Below are 24164 nucleotides of genomic sequence, written 5' to 3' on the forward strand. Positions count from 1 at the left end.
ATGGCTATTGTAATGTGACTCTATGTAGAGTACAAAGCGTGCTGTACTTGGCACTCGTCATGACTGTAATACAACCCTTCAGGTACATGAAGCTCAAGACTCAGCTGAAACAGCGCAAGGTAAAGCTCTAGTCATCATCTGTGCCGGGATCTACACTAATTCAGATATATCTGAAAACATTTTTTTCTCTACATTTTGGCCTTCTGTCCACACCGAGATGGCATTTTTGTCCTGCAAAAAAGGAGCTTTCTGAAGACACTCTCTCAAGTGGATGAATTATAAAATGCTGTTTTTGCGTTGTAGTATGGACTGTGAAAACAGAAGTATTTGAAAACGGGGATGCGAGTTTAGTCACGTGACGCATATTGTAATGTTAGATATCTATGTTTATGTGCCTGCTATGTGCTAATCACTTTTAGTGTTGCTAAATATAAATGTTACTTTGTACAATCTTCATATTACTTTTCTCCATTTACTGTCCTGCTGCAAAACATGAGGGCAGTTGCGTTTTAGACCATACATGGAATGGCGATTGAGTGTATAAGTCCTATAATAGTTTGCTAATTAAATGAGAACTTTATTATGTCTGGTCTCTTGAAATCATCTCAATGAGATTTTATTACATTTTACACATGTGGAGTAAGATGATTTTAGCATTTTTCAGCGTTTCACTTTGGAAAATGCTAGTGTAGACAAGGAATGTTTTGCAACTAAAATGCCATTTTCAAATGTATACAGAATAATGCAGGCCTAGCCTAAGCTCAACATAAAGCAGCGTAGGATCCAGCATACGGACCACCCAAATAACCCAAGACCCCCCCCCATCCCATAAAATGCATTTCCTCTCTTAATCTATTTATCATCACCTCACAATGAAATGGCAAGAATAGAGCCACGGAGAATGGCGGTGGAGGGAGCGCAGGATCAATTGAGGAGGCAGAGGGGGTGGTATGGCACTTTTCTCTCGGACAATACGCCCATCTGTCTGCATTACCAGTCGTTAAATCTTTCTACTATCGACCCAGCCGCTTATGGGGCTCGGGTTAACGAAAACATTTTAATCGCCACTCAGATCAACCCTTAAACCTCTGTCTGCACATATGCTTCTCAGATCCTTTACACCGCTTTAACTTTCCGCCTGCAGGAACACAAACTTGGAGGGACTGTGCAGTGTGTGGAGCCTCACAGCTGGTTCAGGTACATTCGACTCAATCAGCTCCACCAAGAGGCTCTAAAACCCCACAAGCTCCTCCAGCTGCAGACTTCCCAAACAGTCAAATATGGGTCAGAGAGCCTCAGTGGTGTGAGAACTGCCGAGTGCCAGAGGACACTTTGCTAGAACTGCATGCAGAGTCTGAGCCAACCCCCAAAGGCAGAAGCTGGAAGATCTTGGCCCGCAATGTGGTCTTGTGGCTGTGTATTTCTAAGACATGTTTGTTGTGGAGAGGCAGAGCAAAGCTAAAAGAGTACTGCTGCTATCCTTAACAGCCACAGTGACTCCTGAGGTAGACCATTGGCTCAGCTTCCACAACGAGGAAAGGATATTTTGCCCGTTGAATCGAGTAAGTATCAATTTAGCCATCAATATCTTGTGGCTACATTACGAATTTGCGGCAAGGCTGTTTGTTTGTGAAATCATAATCATTTATTTGAGCAACTGGAGATTTTGTGCATTACTAAAAACTAGGGGTGTAACGGTAAATTTTTTCATCTCGAACGGTCACGGTACGGACGTCACGGTTCAGTTCATGCAGTATGACGACGAATACAGGCGATCCACACTCCAATCCAGAAGGGGGCGTGCACAATAATGCTTTTTAGTCAAACCTATTTTTTAACCAGCATTAACCACCAATAATCGCAATAAGCTCTGTGTTTTGTTACTTTCGATAAGAAACCAAATGCCATCTTTCAAATTCTGTCCATTTTATCACGAAATTCAAACAATAATTGCCGTTTTGACTCTTTTTGATGCGCGATCATCCCTTCCTGTTCACTACTACAGAATGAACATGAATGAACATGAAGGTATGTTGAAAGATACAGAACAACTTAGTGTTTCAACCGGGGAAAGATGTCAGTAAAACAGCTTGTAAACAATATGTCACGTAGTATTACATTTACCTCAGAAAAGCCATTCAGTGTCCATAGTTTGTTAGTTCGCTAGAAATTAACTGTTTCGCTAAATATATGCAATATATTAGCCTATATATTAATTTTATTCAACTTAACATGTTAGTTAATGTAAGGCCTAAATAAATCCGTAATGAAAACAAGTTATGACAGCCATTGTGTAAATGATTATATTTCAACAATGAATTGGATAAAAAGAAGTTAATGCAAAAACTGCCTTATTGATGTTGATGTTGATGATTATGTCTAAAAATAAATAGCAACTGTATTTAATAATTTGGGCTCTGTTGTTAACTGTAACCTTTATTATTGTAATGTGCAAGTAAGGGCTCCCTAAGATTTTTTTTCTTCTCAAGAATATTTTAATTATAATTGAATACATTTAAAGACAGAGACACAGTTGGTTCAGTAAAACATTGTTTAATAAAAAAAAAAAAAAGAGAGAAAACATTGTTTTGTTTTCTCACCCTACTACCGAACCCGTACCGAACCCGTACCGAACCGTGACTTCAAAACCGAGGTACGCACCGAACCGTCATGTTTGTGTACCGTTACACCCCAACTAAAAACACTTAGAAGAGATCATTCTTAAAAAATTAAAAAAAACTTGCATATATTAAATGTTTTATATCAAAGACACAGTACATGAAATGCTGGAAATGAAGACATTGTTCAAATGAAATTTTAAAGTCACATAAGAGTAACAATTCAGATGTTGCAATCTGTCACAGCACCTTCCTGTCGTTGTGTTTAAGGACGATAACAACATTTTTCAAGGCTCTGTGCTGGAATTTGTGCTAGTTCATGACATCATCGCTATTCCCATGTGGGATACCCCACAGTAGTGTGGGAAAACACTGTAGCTATGAGCCCTTCACTCTTAAGTCAACAGGGTGGGAGTGTGCAACACTGACAATGTTCAGGAAGAACACTGGCAGTTAAACAAGACAGTAACCAGACACTAAAGCAGCTCAAACCTCTGGGTATATATATGACTACAGTAGTTTCACTTCCTGAAATCATAAGTTAGTTTCTAACCTCACAGGTTTTCATCTGTCCAGAATTTTTTTTTTTCATTCCCATATTACAATATGGGTTAATGACATATAAAGGGCCATTCACACAAGACAAGTCACAAGCAATGAAAAAAAAGAAATGCAAGGTCTCGAGACATAAGTTGATCTTATTTTTAGTGTTTGAGCTCTTCCAAATGTACTCTCTGTATTCATGTTTTCAAGTTTTATTAGTGTTTTGAAACTTGTTTATACTATTTTCATTAAAAGTTTAATTTTAATGACTTAAAAATTTTCTGTGGTGTAATCAAGTAAAAATTAAGGTAACCATTTATTTTAATGCTCCAGTTTAGACTTTCTACTAACTATAAGTAGCTTTGCAACTACATTAGATTATTAGTAGACTGTCTGCTTAATATCTGCTAAGACTTTATTTTGATGCTCCAGCATAATGACTATGAGTAACTTATTATACTAACCTGAACCCTAACATCTAACCCTACATACAGTCTACTATCGCTCTAATGAGAGTAACTAATACTCTAATTAGAGTTAGTTGACATGTAGTTGCAAAGTTATTTATAGTTAGTAGAATGTCTAAAGTGGACCATCGAAATAAAGGGTAACCAAAATTAATAACATTGCATGAGAGTACACAGATCTTAAACATTTCTTCAAAAAAGTTTTTACAAATGATTAATTCATAAATATAAACTATATACATAACATCTTACAAACTGTCTGATATTTTAAGAGACCTTGACACATTATGATGTAATTTCCTGCTTTTCTTTATGAATATTTCTGTAGTTTGTTGGTTGTCTCACATGACATTGATTTGGCTGACAAACATTTTTCAAGTATTAATAAGTCAAGCAGTTCAAATGTTTTTCTAAAAAATGATTTAAAAAATATGCCAAATTACTTTTCTTTTTCCTTTATTATAATTTTAGAGCAGTTGTATCAACCTAACATTCTGACTTTATGCCTCGCAAAAAAATCACAATATTAATTTTAATTCAGAAATTAAAAACATCTACATCATGGGAGAGGTATACAGTATTAAAGTTTTTTAAAGTCAAAATTAAAGTATGACTTTAAAGTCAGTTTTTTTCTGTATGGTAATCTGATGTGTGAATTATGAAAATGTCTTGCACAGACTAAGAAAATAAATGTCATCTAGCATTTATCAAATATGCAATGAAAACTGGTATGTTTTTTTTTGTTGTTGTTTTGTACAACGTGGTCTGCACTTCAATGCAGCTGGACTTTGAAACAGGCTATGCAGAAGAGTGAGATATATAAGTCCGTCTTTTCTGGTGCTTGTAATTGAGCTCTATAGAGGAGCACACTCATCCTCCTCAGTGAAACCAGTCTTTCTGAAGGTACTCCTCTCTTTCAGCCCAGATGCTGGAAAAATCATATTATAGTATTCGCTGTATACCTTCAAAAGAAATCAAAGAGATGCAACTCATAATGCTAAGCCCTCTGTGCAGCTGCTCGCTGCTGGAAGTGTTTAGGAGGAGAACGATGATCTAAAAACTTAATTACTTCAAAAGGAGTGGAAATGATTTGTCATTTAAAATCAAAATCAGAGTTCACATGGCTAAATAAAACAACAACACAACCTCAATCGTATAATTTACCAAACCACAGCTGTTTGGTCATACCGCAACTCAACCCAAGAGATCCATCAAGTGGTTCTTACTATACGCTGTATCAATGAAAGAGAAACACGCTGCTGGAATCCATGACAGCTCTGGGGAAAAGCTGTACAAGATGTGGAATTCTTGCAATATTGACCTTCAAGTAGGTAAGACGCAATCTTTTAAGATTATGAGAACAACAAGACACTGCACAAAAACAGATGTCTAACACAGAATGTCTTGCTTGTGAATAGATACTTATTTAGCTATTCTGAAGTCATGACTCTGCTTTAGTTCCTTGCTATTTTCAACAGAAACTAAGTAACTTCATGCATATATGCAACAGCTTTAAGTTGTGCACAAGATAAAGTTACATTTATATATCATGTACATGCTTAGAGAATGCAGCATACATTTTAAGTTGTGTGTACTTTTGCAACACTTTGTCTTGTTGCTCTGTGACAAACATATTGATAAATTTGAAAATGAAAACACAGGCATGTGAAGCAGTCTGGAGGTTCTCAGAGGCCATGCTGTTTAATCACTCCCCATGCTATAGCAGCAGTGATCTATAGCGGCTGTTCTTTGGCTGAGATCAGATATTACAGCACATTCCCCCGCCACACTGAAGAGCTCTCATTAGGAAGCCTGCCTCTTTTAGCCAGACACCACTTTGATTGGGGCTGCTTTCACTGGTCACAATGAGTGATTGCCTGCCTCTATTGGAGCCGAACTAGGCTTGCACCTGGAGGATGAAATGGCCATGTAATTTTGTGCCACTCTGGAGCTGACAAAACATTTTATGGCCCTTGTTTTCCTGGATGATATGAAACGATCTCTAGTTAATTGTCACACAGCGATGAAAGATCAGGACTGTGTGCACTCAGCAAAGGCCACCCACACTGAAAGGAAGAAGAAGGGTGAAAAACAGATAGTGGACGATAACAACAATGGGACTGGCAAGAATCATGCCTGTAGTAATGCTTTTCATTTCAGGTAGCAAACTATTTACTGATCATAAATATGATTATAGACTACCATTCAAATGTTTAGGGGCATTTCTGTTTTTAGTAAATATTTTATTTAACAAGGATGCATTAAATTGATCAAAAGTAAATTGATAATGTTACAAAAGTCATTTCTGTTTCAAATAATTGCTGTTCTTTTGAACTTTCTATTCATCAAAGAATCCTAAAAAAAAATGCATCATGGTTTTCACAAAAATATTAAGCAGTGCAAACATTTTAAAATGTGCACATTTTCTGGAAAATCACAGTTTTTAGAAAAAACTGTCAGTAAACTTGATAACGTCACCTTGGTGACAAGTTTAAGTCACCAAGTCAAACACATGAATAAGTTCAAATAATGTAACACAACACTGTTTCTTCAACCCCAGGTCATCAGTCCATACAGTACTTATTGTTGAGCCCTCAATTACATGTTCATACTGAATGCAACTACTGCAGTGAATTCCTTTAGACTAGCTTGTGCAATATCAGTACTCAAAAAAGTTACTGTAAAATTCCCATAGGGTAGCCTAACTCGAGGAATCACTACTGAATAATTAATTTCTTGGATTGCACTTTTAGTTGAAGTGGAGGTCTTTCTGAAATATCCTGTATTACTCTTCAGAACAGCTTTGCCAACAGCACTTTCGCTTTGTGTTAATGAATTTCAAACAAGGGGAGATTTTTGCTGATCCCAGAGCGGTAGGAAGAGCGGATGGTGATTTTCTCACCATCTGGTGAATACAGCTGTGCAGCATTAATATATAAAACAAACCTTTTCAATTAAAAAAAACACATTATCTGAGTAGAAACTGTTGGCTGATGAATCGGGATACCTCGCTAATACAACTTGGACTGTGCTACTACAAACTAAATACAGCTTTAATGTATGTTTGGATATGTCACTATAAATACTACTTTTTAATTCGGCAACGACTTGTTAAGACTCTTTTCAATTCTAAATATTATATATATAATAATATCTAGATATTTATTTGTTAAGATGAAAAGACCACCACGTCTTTTCGTAATGTACTGCTGCTGCAGCTGTCGTTGTATTCACTGTAGTTTCACTTGTCAGCCAACTTTTCAGAAACAAGAAAAGACACCCAAAACAGCCCAGAGTAAGGACAGTGAAGTTCAGCGGGTTCACACTGGGTCTTGTTTATATGCACTGAGTTGATTTTTTGTGATAGCTAATGTACATTATTGGCAGCCTGCCGAATGAGGTGTGGTCTTGTTCTGCCAGAGAGCCCAGCATTCAGAAACAGAGGAAAAAAAGGCCAACACAACTGAAGCACAAAAGGAAACAGACACAATGGCTGCCTACCAAATGACTAAAGTCTTCATTAAATGTATTGTTAATAAGAGGGATGTATGCCAGAAAGAAATAATGGATTTTTACAGCTTTTAAGAAGCCCTTTGAAATTGGATCCATGTTTCACGTTTATTACATTAGTTATTTCGAGAAATTACAACAACAAGAACATCACTGGCAATTCTATCTATCTATCTATCTATCTATCTATCTATCTATCTATCTATCTATCTATCTATCTATCTATCTATCTATCTATCTATCTATCTATCTATCTATCTATCTATCTATCTATCTATCTATCTATCTATCTATCTATCTATCCATCCATCCATCCATCCATCCATCCATCCATCCATCCATCCATCCATCCATCCATCCATCCATCCATCAGCCTGCAGCCTGTCAAACTGTCGGACTTGTTTCTGCTGTCATCAAAGAGGCAGAGGCTCTTAAAACGCTCTCCAACTGTTTTGTGGCCACTCTGAATTTATGAGTATCCCATGAAGTTAAACTGCCTGGGAGCACTTCGGCATGTATTTCTCAAATGACAACAAGCTGGCTGTGAAATTCTTTGAGCTGACCTGAACCCGCAGCCCAAGGAGTAAAGGCAAATGTCAGAAGACCTCACAAAAAGTACCTAAGACATCCATACAACGGTAAAGCACATCAACACATGGCAAAAGCAAAGAAACCATGCGTCTTCCTAGAAATGTCTTGAAATGTCAGAATTTCTTGAATGTTGTCATTGCTTTTCTCATTGCACTACCCAATGATAAGCTATCATTAAACAATTGATGATCTAATGTGCAACTTGATCTTTTTAATAATTTATTTTTCAATGGTGTGTTTTTAGTGATGCATACTATGCACATGGGATACAGGATTTACAATTTTGAGTTCAATTATTTGTTCATATTATATTATGGTTGCACTGAGTAAATAAAAATGTAACTGCTTGTGTAAAATAGGCACATAATATCATGATATCGATATATCGATCACGGGCCCTGAATCTGATCAAGTTATAATTGTATCAGCATGTTTTGAGGTATCGCTGTATGCTTGTTAAAGGGTTAGTTTACCCACAAATGAAATTGCTGTCATTAAGTACTCACTCTCATGTCGTCCCAAACCCATAAAACCTTAGTTCATCTTTGGAACACAAATTAAGATATTTTTGATGAAATCCGGGGGTTTCTGAACCACACATAGGCAGCAAAGTCATTGGAACTTGTGTGGTCCAGAAAGGTATTAAAGACTTTAAAATAGTCGTTAAAATAGTCCATGTGACTACAGTGATTCAACCTTAATGTTATGAAGTGAATACTTTTTGTGAGCAAAAACAGTTTTTCTCAATCGCTTTGGCTCAATTCTCAAATGAGACTTTTATTTCTCAAAACAATAAGTTCAGGTCTCTGAACAATTAGTTTCTTGTTAACATCAAATTTTGATTTTTTTATTGACAAGCAATTTACATGCATTTTGGCACATGTGTGCAAAAGATTAAGTACAATTGTCTACAATTTGCACATTAACTACATGCACATGGCTTGTTGATCAAAACTGATTAATTGATTCTCAGTGAAACCATCAAACTCTTCAAACTTCTAAACATTCTTTCATCATGTGAGCCTCCACATGCAAAATGATCCATTCAGTTATCAAAATCTGTCAGACATGCATGTATATTCCATAAATACCCGTGACATGGAATGTTTGTAATGTCTGCAGAATTGGCAAATGGCCTACCATTGTAACGAATAGGAATAACAATCTTACCAATCAACCAATCAAGTTTGGAAGCATACAGTATAGGTTATATGGAGTTTGCCCAGTACAATCACTACCATTTTTGAACATGGAGTCTAAGTCCCTAAACAGCAACAGCAGTTTATTTTTCAAGAAATGTGTTACAAATATACTGACAAAACTGACATGAAAGAGCAAGATATGTAAGAATGTGTGGTGTTGGGGAAGACATACTGTAATAGAATATGTAATTAAATTAAAAAGCAACTGTGAATTTTCAGTTTACATGTAACACATTTCTACAAAAAATAAATGTGCTGTATAAATAAATATGTTCAGTCCCACTTTATTGTAGGTGTCATTAACTACTTTTGACACAATGCACTTGTGTACATACATGTTTTATATTGTACTTATTTAAAAATAAATAAAGAATACAGCTGTAATTACACTGTTGAGCCTTCCCTTACCCCTTAAACCTACCCATACACCAAACCTGTCAATAACCTTACCCGTATCCACCTCAATAGCAGCACAAGTGTTTTGCAATATGAACACAATAAGTACAATGTACTTATTTTTTGATGCGAGTACAAAATAGATAAGGACACCTAATATAAAGTGGGAACAAATGTCCATTTTCTTTTTGTGTACTACAGTATTGACTTTTCCTAGTATATATTTTTATCTACTGCTAAAATCTATATTTTAAAGCTCAGTGTGATGCACATGTGATACACAAATATTTCCATAGTTTAAAAAACATCTAAACATTTTGACCAGTATGGCTCACACGATGGCAAAAACACTTGTTATTTTGGTGGCACTGGCCAATTTACTGACACAATAATTAGGTTTTGAAGCATGAATTAAATGTTTTGGGTGAGTAACTACATTTTGCAGACATGCAATAGAGTTTTGATGTTTCAGCGTACAGTTGTGACAATTGCACTTACGGTTTAGAGAATGCTAAGTCGGTTTCGAAAAATGTGCCAAAGCAATTGAGAAAAACTGTAACAATTTGAACTGTTGTCATACGCAGTGCAGGCTTCTGTGTTTATGTCATTTTGGATGAACTAACCCTTTAAGAGAATGAATGTCAGATCCAGGGTTATTATTGTTAAAACTAGAACTAAAACTATTAAAACTTTTTTTGTTAACTAAAATAAAATAAAATATAAATATTAGATAGAAACTCTTATTTCAGTTAGCAACATTTCTCATTTTTGTTCAGTTCACATTCAACTAAAATTATTAACTGGAAATAGAAAAAAAACTGAAATGAAACTTCTACGCAAAATTACAAAGCATTTAACTAAAATCTAAAGTAAAAACTGAAAGAATAAAAATAAAAGCAAATTCAAAATATATATAACTATAACTAAACTATAATAGTATAATTAATATTAAAATAACACTTATCAGATAATGAAACATCAGATTTACATCCCTAAGCCTTACCTGTCCACGTATTTCAGAGTGGGTTCCTGAAGGATCAGCCCATGTGGTGAGTGTGTGAACGGTGGCTGGCGAATCAGTCTATAGCGTAGAGGATGACATGACCGGCACAAAGGATTGTCTGGCTTTGAGGTGAGCAATGTGGCGTCAATTTCCAAGTGCTGCTCCATGGTGAAGAACTGCACCCCATACACCTCCTCCTTCACATCAAGCTTCAGCGTTAATGGTGTGTCACAGAACACATACTGTGGACCCAGCGAGATGTTGTTCCCACTAAGGGTCAGCAAAAGGATGTCGTGGATTGCAGGCAGTCCAGTCTCCTCTGGAGAGAAGAAGGTGACCCAAACAGTGAGGGAGTCAGGTACTAGTGGATAGGCAAACTCGAGTTGGAGCATACAGCCCTGAGGTGGGCAAGACGCTGAGCCAACGCTACTTGAGTCCAGGCCGGCGTTGGGGCTCCAAGTGCTGACACTCGCTTCACAGGCCTGCTCTACATCTGGTGGACCTAAGGAGGAAAGCAAAGGATGAAAACCAAAAACATATTTCAAACTTGGAAGCACAAGAAAATGTCATGTTATTTGCCCTTTAACACTGTGAAGTCATGAAAACAAGAGGAGTATTTTGATGCTGTCAGGATGCTACACTCCCAAAAATAAATTCATGAAATTTACAGTAAAAAATGGCAGCTGTGGTTGCCAAAACTTTACCGTAAAAAATATGGTTTTTAACATTTTAGGTTTCACAAAACTGAACCAACATTTGTGCTAAAAACCCTGTATGTCATTAACTGATATAAAATTACACCCTACTACAGTCTTTTGTACATGTACAATATACTAATAACCAACTCAATAATACAGGTGGTAAAAGAGACAGATGATGAGTTAGAGTTTATCATAATTACTGTATAATTTCCACAAGCTGAGGTATATACTAATATACAGAAGGTGCACACAATGTCATACATACAAATACAAAACTCCATCAAGGTAACACTTAAAAAGTGTATTTTGTGTTGTGGAGGTCCCAACTGGGATGCAGGATTTACCATTTTCAAAGTTTAATTTAATGTTCATGTTACATATTGGTTGCATCTGTGGATGAATAAAAATGTAACTGGTTGTATGAAATAAGCATATAATATTGTAATTCACTAATATACAGAAGGTGCACACACTATCATGCAAACAAATACAAAACTTCATAATGGAACACATTATGACACATGGCTCTAGAATAATATAATAAACATTAATTAAACACCATAAAATGTGAGATAAATCCAGAATATACAAAACTGATAACAAAAACTAACAAGAAACATAATTATTTAACTCTAAATTATAAGATGACTGTTCGTTTTTACTTCTGAACATTAAAAATCTGAACATTATTTTACTGTAAATTTACTTAAAGTGTCTGAAGATGTATTAAAGGTTTTTACCACACAAGGGAACTTTCTATTAACCAATTAACAGATTTTTACAGTAGCATTTTTATAGTATTTTACTGTTACGATTTTTAAAAAAAAAACTTTTTACACTGAAGCGTGTTTGCCAGGAAAGTACTATGTGGTTAAAAACCTAAGAATGACATATAGTAATACTGATGTTTGCCTTAGCAAGCACCGCTGATTATTTACTGAATGATATCAATTGCAGTGAGTTCTGCTATTACATACGATTATTGGATTCTTGGATTAATGAATGACATTTCAAAAACAAACAAACAGTTTCTAAGATGGCCAAATGATGTTCTTCTGTGAGATGGCAGGAGGTCGTGGGGAGAATTCTGGCCCTGGGCCCAGTTTTTCCTTTTTAAAAACTGTCAAGAGGTCATTGTGAGGCAGCTGAAGGGGAAGGGGACCGGAGAGGGGGTGAGCTTGACAATGAGGCCCCACTGAAGTTCTGAAGGAAAATTTGCTTAAAACGAGACCTACAGCAGTGGCTAAAAGCTACAAGCTTGCTGATATTCTGTACCAAGTAAAAATAATTATTATTTTATATGAGATGAGTTTCTGCAGAATTATATATTTATTTCCAGCAACCTTTGTTGGCTTGCAGAACAAAGTCATGGTGGATAGCCTAAATACTCCAAAATGATCTCAATAATGGTTCTTCATCATACATGGGTTATGTCTGAAAACCTAGGTAGCTGACTTGTTGCCTCACTGCTTTATCAGGCAATGACTTTGCAGGCATCATTTGCAAAAGAAGTTAGCTCACGAAACTGATTTCGGACTTCTGAGGCAGCGTAATGGTTTAATGATCTTCAGTGATAACTAAGCACTTGCAAGAAATGACATTGAAAGTGGAAAACGTTGATCAAAAGCATACATTTACACACAAACTAATCACCAACTGCTACTTTCAGATGCCATCTTTATTTTAAAACTGTCACAGAATGGAACACACAGGATTGTGGGATATCAAAGACAGCCAAGGATACATCTATGCTGTAGACAGAAACTGTTGAAAAAAACAGCATATGCTTTTTAGGTATGTTTTGAAGCAATTGGTTTAAGTATATCCTGAGCTGGTTATAAGATGGTCCTGAGCTAGAGCTAGTTGCTTAGAACCAGCTTACGACCAGCACTTGAACAGCTTAAACTAGCTCATGACCAGCTAAGGACCAGCTACCATGTTTCAAAACATACCTAACCAGGTTTTTTCAACAGGGAACATTGGATTCGGACGTGCCTTGATGCCTTCATACCTTGGAATGCATCTTCAGAAGGCAGCATTTTTAAGTTTTCAGATGCAGCCATGGATTTTTAAAACACCACTAAAAAAAAAACTGAAGAACTGCAGATATAAACTCAGAAAGTATTTGGTTGCATTCGATATGAAAACAACAAACCAAGTGGCATCTGCAAATAAATCATGCTAGCCTTCATTGAACCTTTTTTTACCAAATGGTGTTGCAGTGATTTTAGTGGAGGTATGAAGTTAGTTCTTCTCAAGTTCACATGTTTAGAGTAACCACAGGTTCAGTTCAGCACACATAAAACATGATTCACTAATAATTAACGTAACTACATCCAGAAAGTTTCCAAATTAATGTTTCCAAAGTAATCCTAATTTTAAGCAGCACATCAATTGTTTGTTTTAAATAATTAGCTAAACCTAATTAACTAAAATGTGGATGAAACATGCTAATATTCTCTTATATTCTCAAATTTCCCTGCAGGAAATTCTTGAAGATGCCCAGTGACTCTCATATTATGTATACCTTTGTATTTTATATATGTGCTGCTTTATTTAGTTAGTTAGCTCTACCAAATGTCTTTCTACAAAATGTGGCTGCCATCTTTCACATTGATATTTTTATTATTTTATTTAATTTCATGACATTTGTACATTTTTATGTGTGGCTTAAGCATCCCTTTTTGGAGCCACTGTTGCTTTTTTAGTGTTGGTTTTTGATCTGACCGGTTTGCATGACGAATGGAAAAAAGGTGAGGTAAAAGCTTCTTTAGCGTTTATTTTGGTTGACCTCAGTCAAGCATCATTTGTAGTCTGACTACAAGTGAAATGACAAATGGAAAAAGAGTTGGGCAAAAGTTGTGTTAATGTTTATTTGGTTGACCTCAGCCAAGCATCTAGGTAACTAACCTCCTTCGCATGTCTGACTCTGATATCACTGTTGTTTTAGGGTGCACTGTAAACCCTAATGCTCAAAATACTTAATTCGTTTGAGTAGGACAAACTTAAATTAAACAAATTAGTTCAGTTAAATTAACAGTTATGAGTATTTAAAACTTTCTTTTACTTTTGAGTTCACAGCACTGACATATTTCAAGTAAACTAAACTGTTTTAGTTGCAGCAGATTTCTAATTCCCAGCATGCTTTGCATCAGACTGTCTAAATGTTGAAATAAAGTGTTATTTTGTGTGTTTTTGCATAAGATTAACATAGGGAGACATAAGTTAGTGTTTAATGTTGTGTTATGTTGGGATTGACAGGGGGTTCTGTTATGTTAGTTTTGTAGGGTTACCATTCTGGTGAAGAGTAGACCGTGTGGTTAGGTTGAGGATGGGCTGCAAAACTTTTAAGACCACATATACTGTATGTTGTTTGATTATATACATGCAAGTATATATTGACAGTCTCTTTGATAATTATAATAGCATGTGTTTTTTGCTAACTAACATTTAACCAAGATTTGAATGTGATGTTTATGTAAATTAACTATATGTACTTGAGTAGGGCGAGGCTGAGAACTGTGGGAGCGAAGGAATGCCAGTGATGTGATTGTTAATGAGAGACACCTGTGCACCACACTAGCATTGCTCCACTTCCATGGCTCTCGGCCCCGCCCCACTTGTCACAAAAAAATTAAGTTCTACTAACTTAAAAAAAATAAGTTAGTTAACTTAAATGTTTTGAGGTAATAAGTTTCCTCAAATGTTTTGAGTATTCTGAACTTATTGAGTTTTACAGTGTGGGTATTTGCTGCTCAGTTAGATGGCCAAAACAAACTGGGATGTTCAGAAACTAGATGCATTTTCACAGTATCAAATGCACATATTTTTGCAAAATGTCTCCTACATAGGTCCCCCATGTACCTCAGCTGCTGATCAAGGGAATATTAGAAGAAATATTAGATGAAATGGGAGAAAGGACAAAGCCAGAAATAGTGCAAGCCATCAAGCAGAACTGGACTTTCCAAAACAAACCAATAAGTTATATCACAAGCCTTGCATTTACTCACATCAAACAAACCAAACATTTTCAGATAAAAAACAAAAAAAACAAACACTTGAAGATTATTGATAGCCATAGTGGAAACACTTGCTGATCAATGGGTACACAGCAGACAAACAAAGTGTTGAGGTAAGAGTGGGACGGAGACACAAGTAATTCCTAGCATTCCTGGTTTTGTGTCTCACATTCATTCTTGTCTTCTTCATGTTTTCAGTCAACTGTGGGATCCTTCTCATGAGCACGAGAAACCACAGAGTAATTTGCGTAGCAAATCGAGTTGACTTTGCACAGCACTCTCGCATCAATCTATTTATTGTGCCAGTGTTGTTCTTTTCTTGAATTCCAGCAACATGATAAGGGCAACCCTGCCATAATGCTTGTTTCCAGAAAGTCAACTAAGGACACTTGAACGGGGGGGTAAAATGGCTTTTTTTTACCAAGATGATTGAGGACAGGGGGCATGCATTAGATGAGGTGTGCACTGCAGGCAGGTGATTTTCTGAGAGCGTAAAGGGCAGAGGTTCAAGCCAGCTGCAGGTCGTCAAAGTCAGGTTTTGTATCCGATTGTAAACAGTGGAAAGATGGCCCGGGCAATGGAGTACATCAGGGAATCCATCCAAGTGCAAAGCATAGTTAAAGAGTTGTGGCCATGGCAAGCCTGGGCATGCCTTCTCAGCTGACTGCGTGTAGCCACTGCTGGGCCAACTTGGCTTTGAGGGATACAAGCATGCACTTACGGCTGTACCCGCCACAAGTCTGACTCACCCATTTTTAAAAGCAACCCAAATGAAGTGATTAAGTAATTAAACAGAAAAACAGCCAGCCTCTGGAATGTAGGTCTCTGAAGTTGTTTTCAACATTTCAATGTCAAGTCCAATTCACTTTTTCAAGAGCTTTTGCGGTTCCAGCTAAAATAGTGGGCATATGTCATGGCCGTTAGGGCCTAGAGCTTTTTCTGAGTGCTTAGGTAAGTTATACAGATATTTCATACTTATAATAAAATACAAAAATAACAACCGAAAAAAAAAAAAGAAAAAAGATTCCATCAGACTTTCGATTAGAATAGCCTGACCATGGCAGTTTGGCTTCGTTCTGTGATACCGGATCAAAGGTTGAACTACGAGGGCAAGATCATTGATACAGCGCAGGAAAACATGACTCATTCCCCGTGGTAAAAAACATTCATTTATGTGCACAAAGCTCTATGGACCAATTCTTCCATATGTCCACATTTTTCTAGCCTTAAAATAAACACATGAGAAAATCGAAATTTATGACAACCCCTATGACTAATTTTTTCCACACGTTTTAGTTCTTCTCCTCATAGATTACTTTGCTGTTCCATCCAATATTGGCCTCACTTGGCAACCTGCATTGGATGCAATGCTTTAATCATTTATCCCACTCAATAAAACTGCACATTAATGGTTTGAACGGCACTCACCAATTGAACACAATTTCCAAGTGTCAACAGAAACAGGTTCCTTTCACTTTGCCAAAGCAGTCAGTTTAAATCCAAACAGGAATCCTCCTAAAATGATTCAAGTAGGCCACTAACAAAACCATTAAATGGCCTGTAAGTTTCATCATATGCTATGTGATTTATTATGGCTTAATGTCATTGTGAATTCAACCATTAATATCTTACTATCCTATTGTTATGTTCCAGAGCATCTTGTGAATAGCACTCCAAAAAAAAAAAAAAAAAAAAAAATATATATATATATATATATATATATATATATATATATATATAAAAAAATAGGTATAAAATAGGTATATATATATATATATAGGTATATATAAAAATAGGTATATATATACCTTTAATCTTCCGGGACTGGTCTGACTTTACAATGCATATCAGTCAAACAAAGAAGGCATCTGTTGTAGGGCTTTTGGATAATATTTTAGTCTAAGGATTCATTAGAGTTTTTAAGTCTTACCTTCGGCTTCACGAGGGCTCCAGTGGCCGGAGGGGGCGCAGGGTCTGGGAGAGGATGAGTTCGAGGCATACTGCAGGAGCACCCCAACTTCAGTACATCTGTCACAAATTGATCCCACTTCTCTAGGAAATCAACAGACAGCCAAAGTAGCAACTTAGACACAGAAACACCACAAACTTTTGTATAACCTCTTGATGCCTTTAAAAATCTATAAAACAGTTGAGAGAAATGCTATGGTGATGGGAGAGAAATTGGTACATGACTCAAATCTCTCCATCATACTCACATACCTTTGGGTGGCACGTGCAATACTGCACTACATAAATTTTAATCGTTATTGACATGATTGACCTTTACTTGTTTAGCTTCTCACCATTAATTTTTATTGGGGTACTTACATAATATAAGGTATTGAACATAATCAATAATTTCTGGAATGAACTAATAAAACCTAATGAAAATTAACTACTGAAACAAGTCTTGAATGCACTCAGAACATCTCATTGTAGTGTACTTTTGTTTTTGTTTTTTGTTTTTTATCAGGTTTCCCTCCTCTACAGTGATTGTCATTCGTTCAATATAAGGCATATTTGATGAATATTGTACAGAGCTAAAACTCTTCCCCTTTTTCAATAACTGTATGCTGAAGGAGGTGCCTTACCTTTATAAAATGCTGATCTTCAAGGTCAAACTAAATGTTATATATTTTTATTTTTCATTTTCTTTGAGATTTATATGAGGAAGTTTTTGTTGGGACATTTTTATATACAATTTAAAACTCAAATTTTTGTTTATTTCTATAAAATTACAAAATCAAACAGTAAACTTCAAAACATCAAAATTTAAAAAAAGTATTTTTAAAAGTACACCAGAGTGGTTAACAGGTTTTCAAATTTAAACTAAATTAAGATATAAATCAGTAGGAGCTAGCTTGTTTTTAACAAAATGTTGTAAAAACATATTTTCCTAAATATTTTTGTAGGATTATTATTTATTTTTTTTTAGTATATTTTACTTTTTCTTTAATTCTCAATAACTTCTGACTATGTTATTACACCAAAAAACATGTTACATCTTGGGTTTCACAATTTAATAAAGGTTCTTGGTTATTAAAATGAATGAATGATCTATCTAGAAATAGCTTTGGTTCCTAGTTCTTTTCACCTGTCTAAGTAATGGCCAGTGAGGGCAGGGAACCACTCCAGGGTAAGGGAGTCTTGGTCCTGCGCTGTTACTCGAGGAGGTAGAGGAACAGGAGCTGGTTTACTGCCAGGTCTCCAAGATTGGTAGATCAGATCTAGGTAACAGTGCATCCGAGCCACCTGGTTCAACGTGAAGGAATCTGTGCAGTCATCATCTTTATGGGAACAGAATTTTTTTTAAAAACACAGACGTTACACCATTCTAGCCATTCTAGAAAATGCTAAAAAAACAAACAGACATTGAGAGCTGATATGTCTTACCAGCATAGCTCATGTAATTGTTGAAGGGGGTGTTTGTGAAATGACGTCTGCCGCAGGTATCATTGCCTGGCTCAGGATCTCTGCAGTACTTGTACTTGGGTGTGGGATTGGTATCTGCACACAGATCTCCTGTCTCAAGAGAGGGCTCAGTCTCCAAGCAGGCGTCGTTACAGGACTCCACCTCAGAGATTCCCCTGAAGACATGGTACAGTCCGAGGCTGTGGCCAATCTCATGGATCATGGTGTGAGTGTGGCCAAACGTACCATAAAATGAAGGGTTTAATACAATCCCACCTCAAAAAAGACAGAGTAAGAACAGGTATCATAAGCATCATCTTCTTTTGGTACCTGCTCATTTTGGAATGTTTAATGTCTATTTTCTGTTGACAATGAACATTGACAGGAAATGACAATTCAGACTCAATGTCATAATGTGCGCTACCACTGTGCCATAGCTTTGGTAACTTTTGGTAACTTTTTGGTCACTGCTCTTTAAAATGCCCCTATGCTTTTTCGAATATTATCTTTCATGCAGTGTGTAATATAGTTGTTTGTGAATGTAAAAGGTCTGCAAAGTGTATGACAAATGAAGATCAAAGTGCACAACAAATTAATTTATTGTCTCCTAAAAGAAACTGCTGAAATGAGTCGTCAGCAATTCCAGTCTCACTTAATGTACCTACTGTACATAACATTTGCATAAAACCAGCCTATGGTCTTCACTGCCCATGAACAACATCTATTTTGACCTGCCCTCAAACATTGTAGTTATAGCTAAGGCCTGAAGTTTGTGTTGTTGACATATCAAGAAGATGCTGTTTTCAGTGCTGCCACTGTGCATGCTTTTCCTAAGGATGAGGACTTTTGGTGGAATTGATACAGAAAACTATGGGGAAACTATGCCATCATTACTGTTCATATCATTGTTTTATCAAGCACTGAGGAAGCCTCTGGATCTGAAATTCAGATATGGTAAGAGGAGTTGAGTTTCTGACATTGTATGCCTCTAGACCAGGGATGGAAAGCGTCAGTCTTGGAGAGCCACAGTCCTGCAGAGTTTTGCTCTAACCCTAATCAAACACACCTGAACCAGCTAATCATGGTCTGAAGGGTTACTAGAAACATACAGACAGGTGAGTTTTAATCAGGGTTGGAGCTAAACTTTGCAGGACCGATGTTCGCCACCCCTGTTCTAGACCAATCACAACAGACTTGGCCATCTGAGTAATCAGAGGAGAGTAGGCTTGCAGAAAGGATGGGTTTAGAGAGACTGAACAGACCATTTTTAGTCTTTTTAAAAAGTATGTGCAATATATATCATGAGAAAATTAAAATGTTTTTGACTTTGGATGCATGTTTGTAAACTCCAAAACAAAATTAGGAACCTTTAAAATAGCACAATAGGGGCACTTTAAAAAGTCTAAAACCTGCAAAATATATGATGCTAATCTAAGTGCTGTTATCTGTATTTATTTACCCAAATGTGTTAGAGCTTCTTTATCCCAAGGCCAAGTGCCCACACCAGCCACATCTTCATCAGATGAGTTAGCAAAGAATATGTTCAAGTGTGTGGATCCATCCAAATTCAAAACCTCTTTCAGCTCCTTCACGTTCATGTAAGCCCTGCAGAAAAAAAAAAAAAAAAACACCACTTATTCAAAATCTCAAAATCTTCAACCTATACTGTAGGGGTGTGGGATATCATGATTTTAGATTGTGAATGAATAGGCATTCCATTGTACCACCTGTGGTACAAATACCGTTCCAAAAGAGACCTTAGGAATGCTAAGGGGTTAAAATGTCTTCACCATCTGCTTTTTTACAAAGATCGTAATATCGTGCTACAGTGCACATTCTATCAGCTGTAGTTCTGATGCCACTGTCCAGCCAAATTCTGACTCTTGCCTGATTATTACTGCTGTTCTGACATCCGCTTTTCAGAGCACAAATACTCAAAGCACATACAGACTAAAAGCCTGTCACACCGAGTGTGAGTACTAAACTAATTTCTCATTCGCATCTTATTGCACTTAAACTGTTGAATACACACAAAATTTACATAAACACAGTCATTTATATCATAAGTGAATGCAAACAGTTCAGATGTGTATTAGTATATTAGATCTGTGCATTTGGTATTAAAGTGACAGCAACCTAATAAACCTGCTGCCGTCTGTGTAATTAATGTTAATCTAACAACAAAAGACAGAGAAAAATCACTTACTGCTCTTAATACCTTCAGTAGCTTTAAAGGTGCCATGGAATTGAAAATTGAATTTACCTTGGCATAGTTAAATAATTAGAGTTCAGTACATGGAAATCACATACAGTGAGTCTCAAACACCATTGTTTCCTCCTTCTTATGTAAATCTAATTTGTTTAAAAGACCTCCGAAGAACAGGCGACATAACATAACACCCACTGTGACACAACAGTCAGGATCATTAATATATAATTTATTTTGTTACCTTGCAAGGCTAAATTTTTAAAATAGAGAAATTAGTCTGGCTGTTCTGCTCAGTGACTTGCAAAATAGTCTTAAAACCAACATGAAAAAGAATCGGGATAAGATTGTGGATCTTGATAATGTTTGAAACTACAACAATTGTTTTTCCAATTAATTTAACCATGTTGAAGTCAATTATTAAAATGGTAATATTGATCTTTTATGCCTATTTACAGTGGTTTCGTAAAAACCAAGCAATCTGGAATGTCGCGTGAGGGTGAAAAATGCAGATTTCTCATTGACCAAAAGAAATCTGTTTGGTTTAAAAGTGACTTCTGTGTGAGTTGTACTTAACTTTTAACAATATACAATGGACCTTTTTTTCCCTGTAATATTTCCCAGAAATATTTTAAATAAAGTCAAATATGAATCGTAATTGAACTGAATCACATTGTGAGCTTGTGAAACAAATAGGGAGATCTATATCTACATGAATCGCTGGATTTACAAATGATAATTTTTTTTTTTTTTTTGGTTTTCTAAATGTCCAATTAAAGTGTAAATATAATGACCACATTTTGAGGAATTTTTTATTAATGAAATACAACAGTCTCAGGATAAATGGGAAAGCCTGTACAGAAAATACACGAAGAGCATGTGTGTAAATGTTTGTCAAGAGAAGTAGTGATCTGTAATTTAATGGCCCTAGTGAGGCTGTCACACAGAGTTTGTATTTGGAAGGAAACCTGAGCTCCGCTCTGCAGCCAGCGCTGAGGTCAGAGGTCATTGGCCCTGTCTAGTTAGGAATGCATTGTGTCATTTGGATAGTTCCAAACACGGCCCCCTTAAAATGCTTATTATTTCACCTCAAACACACTGGGTATGTTATTCCCATGCAAGCCTTTCCCCTGCAGTGATAACTGTCATGCAAGTCAAACAAAGACAAGCCTCACTGGAGTGATGAATGCTGGCTTGCTGGAGACATACATTTCCATAAGTACAACAGCATGTAACCATGCATATATTCATATTTGCGTAGACGTATAGTATTTCATATTACCTCTCCGCTAACCTCCTCTGTCTTTATGGGAGGCCCAGTTTAATTCTCTCAAAACATTTCCCTTTTGAAAAATGTTGGAACAAAAATGAATACAAGTGGTGTTGAGCTCCTACAACCAACACTTTTAAATGTAGTAAACACTACATTTAAAAGTGGGGGGGGCAAAAAAAAAACAAAAAAAAAAAACAGCCAGGTCTCATTCCTCATCTTAAGAGCAACATCTGTTAGCCAGTTCACCATGAGGACCAATCAAACACGGTATCTGCTGTCATACTGCTAAACCCAGGGTTAGCCGAGACATTATGAAAATGTATGTATTACTTTGTAGTGCTTTTTGATGTATTAACCTTCTAAGGAAGACACAGGCTTAGGAGACAGGATGACCATTTCCTGGTATTTATTTTCTCGTAAGCCTTATACTATGGCACTATGTCTTGTAAAGTCATCACTCATTGTCATAAAAGAGAAACACTAGAAGCCTCATGACAGTTCAAAAGAAGACTAAGCCTAGTAAACACACTTTGCGTTTAAATACTGGATCACTTTTCCAATCAAACACAAAATACATAAAGCATGTTGGTTATTGCATATCCCATTTTTAAAATAACAACACAAATTGGGCACAATATGCTCAGTCAAATATCTAATAATTTTTGTGGGAATAAAATTCAGTCAACATCTGGTCAATAACATTTTCCATCTTAAGCTTAAATTAAGTGATATTACATTTTCTAATTAAATAAACTGATATTTTACACAGTCATCAGTCTCTTTGATATCCACCCAAATATTATATATAACAAAACATTTTCATCGTAGAAGAGGTGTTTTCAAGTCATTATATGTATATAATGCATTTTTCAATAATGTATTTTAATCATGCATTTTTAAAAACATTTTAGAAATTAGATCTGGAAAAAAGATTGTTATTTCATTGACCCATATAATAACCCTTCTGTGTGAATGAAAGCAAAGGACAGAGGCATGATAATGTTGCACAAATATGAACAAACAACGCTGAGGGCGTGATGTTCTCTAGGCAGAACATTGATGATTAGTTGTGGTGGTGACGTTACAAGCCAACACAGCTGCCAATGAGATGCAGCAAAGGAAACATCTTGTGTGGTACAGTTCTCAAATAACCTGCCTCATTCCACACATATATATTTATATATTTAGAAAACAACTCAAAATAGAATAGATATTCTTTCAACATTACTGTGATAATCACTGGTTATGGGTAAAAGAATGAGCACTTTGACACTTGTATGAGCACTTTGACAAGTATCTCACTGGTTTATCTTGATCTAGAGTCTAGTTTATCTAGAAAAGTGAGACTGCATCTATCTATCTATCTATCTATCTATCTATCTATCTATCTATCTATCTATCTATCTATCTATCTATCTATCTATCTATCTATCTATCTATCTATCTATCTATCTATCTATCTATCTATCTATCTATCTATCTATCTATCTATCTATCTATCTATATATCTATCTATCTATCTATATATATATATATATAGCAATACTGCAATAAAATGATGTCGTCCTTTAAAAAAAAAAAAAAAAAAAAAGTTGAAAAAAAAAGAAAGAAAAAGAAATCAAAAGGCGGCAGAGGTTCGTTTGTGAAACTATGGAAGCCAGCTCAGGAGAACAGATGATATAAGGTTTCCCTCCTAATAATTTCAGGAATTTCATTATTTCCTATGAAAATATTTGGCTGGCTTTTTGGCTGTACAGAAGGGGGAAAGGGGGTCAGGGAGTTTCATGGCAAGATGAATAAGTCAGCTATAGAGTAAGTGCAAAAAGAACTTGTTTTTTAAAATGCAGGGCCTCAGCTTTAATAAAAGTTCCACTACTGTAGGTCAAAGCCACCTAATCTGAGTTCAATTAAGTTTAATCCACTGGCTCACTTACAAAAACACAACACAAATCAGATGTGGACGTAGGCCTACTACAAAAACAGCAGGCCAAAGTATGCATATGTCCAGCCAAAGTATGCAGGCATCAGTGGTCATGTATTGCACAATGCTGCTTAGGATCATTTGAGGGTTTTTTGCTGAGTAGGGAAGTGGGTGTCACTGGCAGTACAATGTTTGAAGCCACACAATGAATCACTAGGCTGACATTCGTGGTGATCACCTTCATGAATGCCAGACTATTCTGCAAAATAGTCTGGTGCCAATCTCACAGGGCAGAACGTCTTA

At 36.2% G+C, this 24164-nt stretch overlaps 1 protein-coding gene across 1 annotated transcript in view; it reads right to left on the minus strand.

The window, feature by feature from the left end:
- pappab (pregnancy-associated plasma protein A, pappalysin 1b) overlaps nucleotides 1–24164 on the minus strand; it is a 102288-nt gene that overhangs the window by 60616 nt on the left and 17508 nt on the right. The window contains exons 3-7 of the mRNA XM_067407521.1: nucleotides 19921–20066; nucleotides 18444–18737; nucleotides 18145–18337; nucleotides 16981–17102; nucleotides 10331–10832 (exon numbers count right to left, since the gene is read on the minus strand). Coding sequence (XP_067263622.1) covers nucleotides 10331–10832; nucleotides 16981–17102; nucleotides 18145–18337; nucleotides 18444–18737; nucleotides 19921–20066 — 1257 coding nt within the window. The remainder of the gene's footprint in view (nucleotides 1–10330; nucleotides 10833–16980; nucleotides 17103–18144; nucleotides 18338–18443; nucleotides 18738–19920; nucleotides 20067–24164) is intronic.

This window comes from Chanodichthys erythropterus, chromosome 13 (genome assembly GCF_024489055.1).
Source record: "Chanodichthys erythropterus isolate Z2021 chromosome 13, ASM2448905v1, whole genome shotgun sequence".
In the NCBI taxonomy this organism is placed as follows: domain Eukaryota; kingdom Metazoa; phylum Chordata; class Actinopteri; order Cypriniformes; family Xenocyprididae; genus Chanodichthys; species Chanodichthys erythropterus.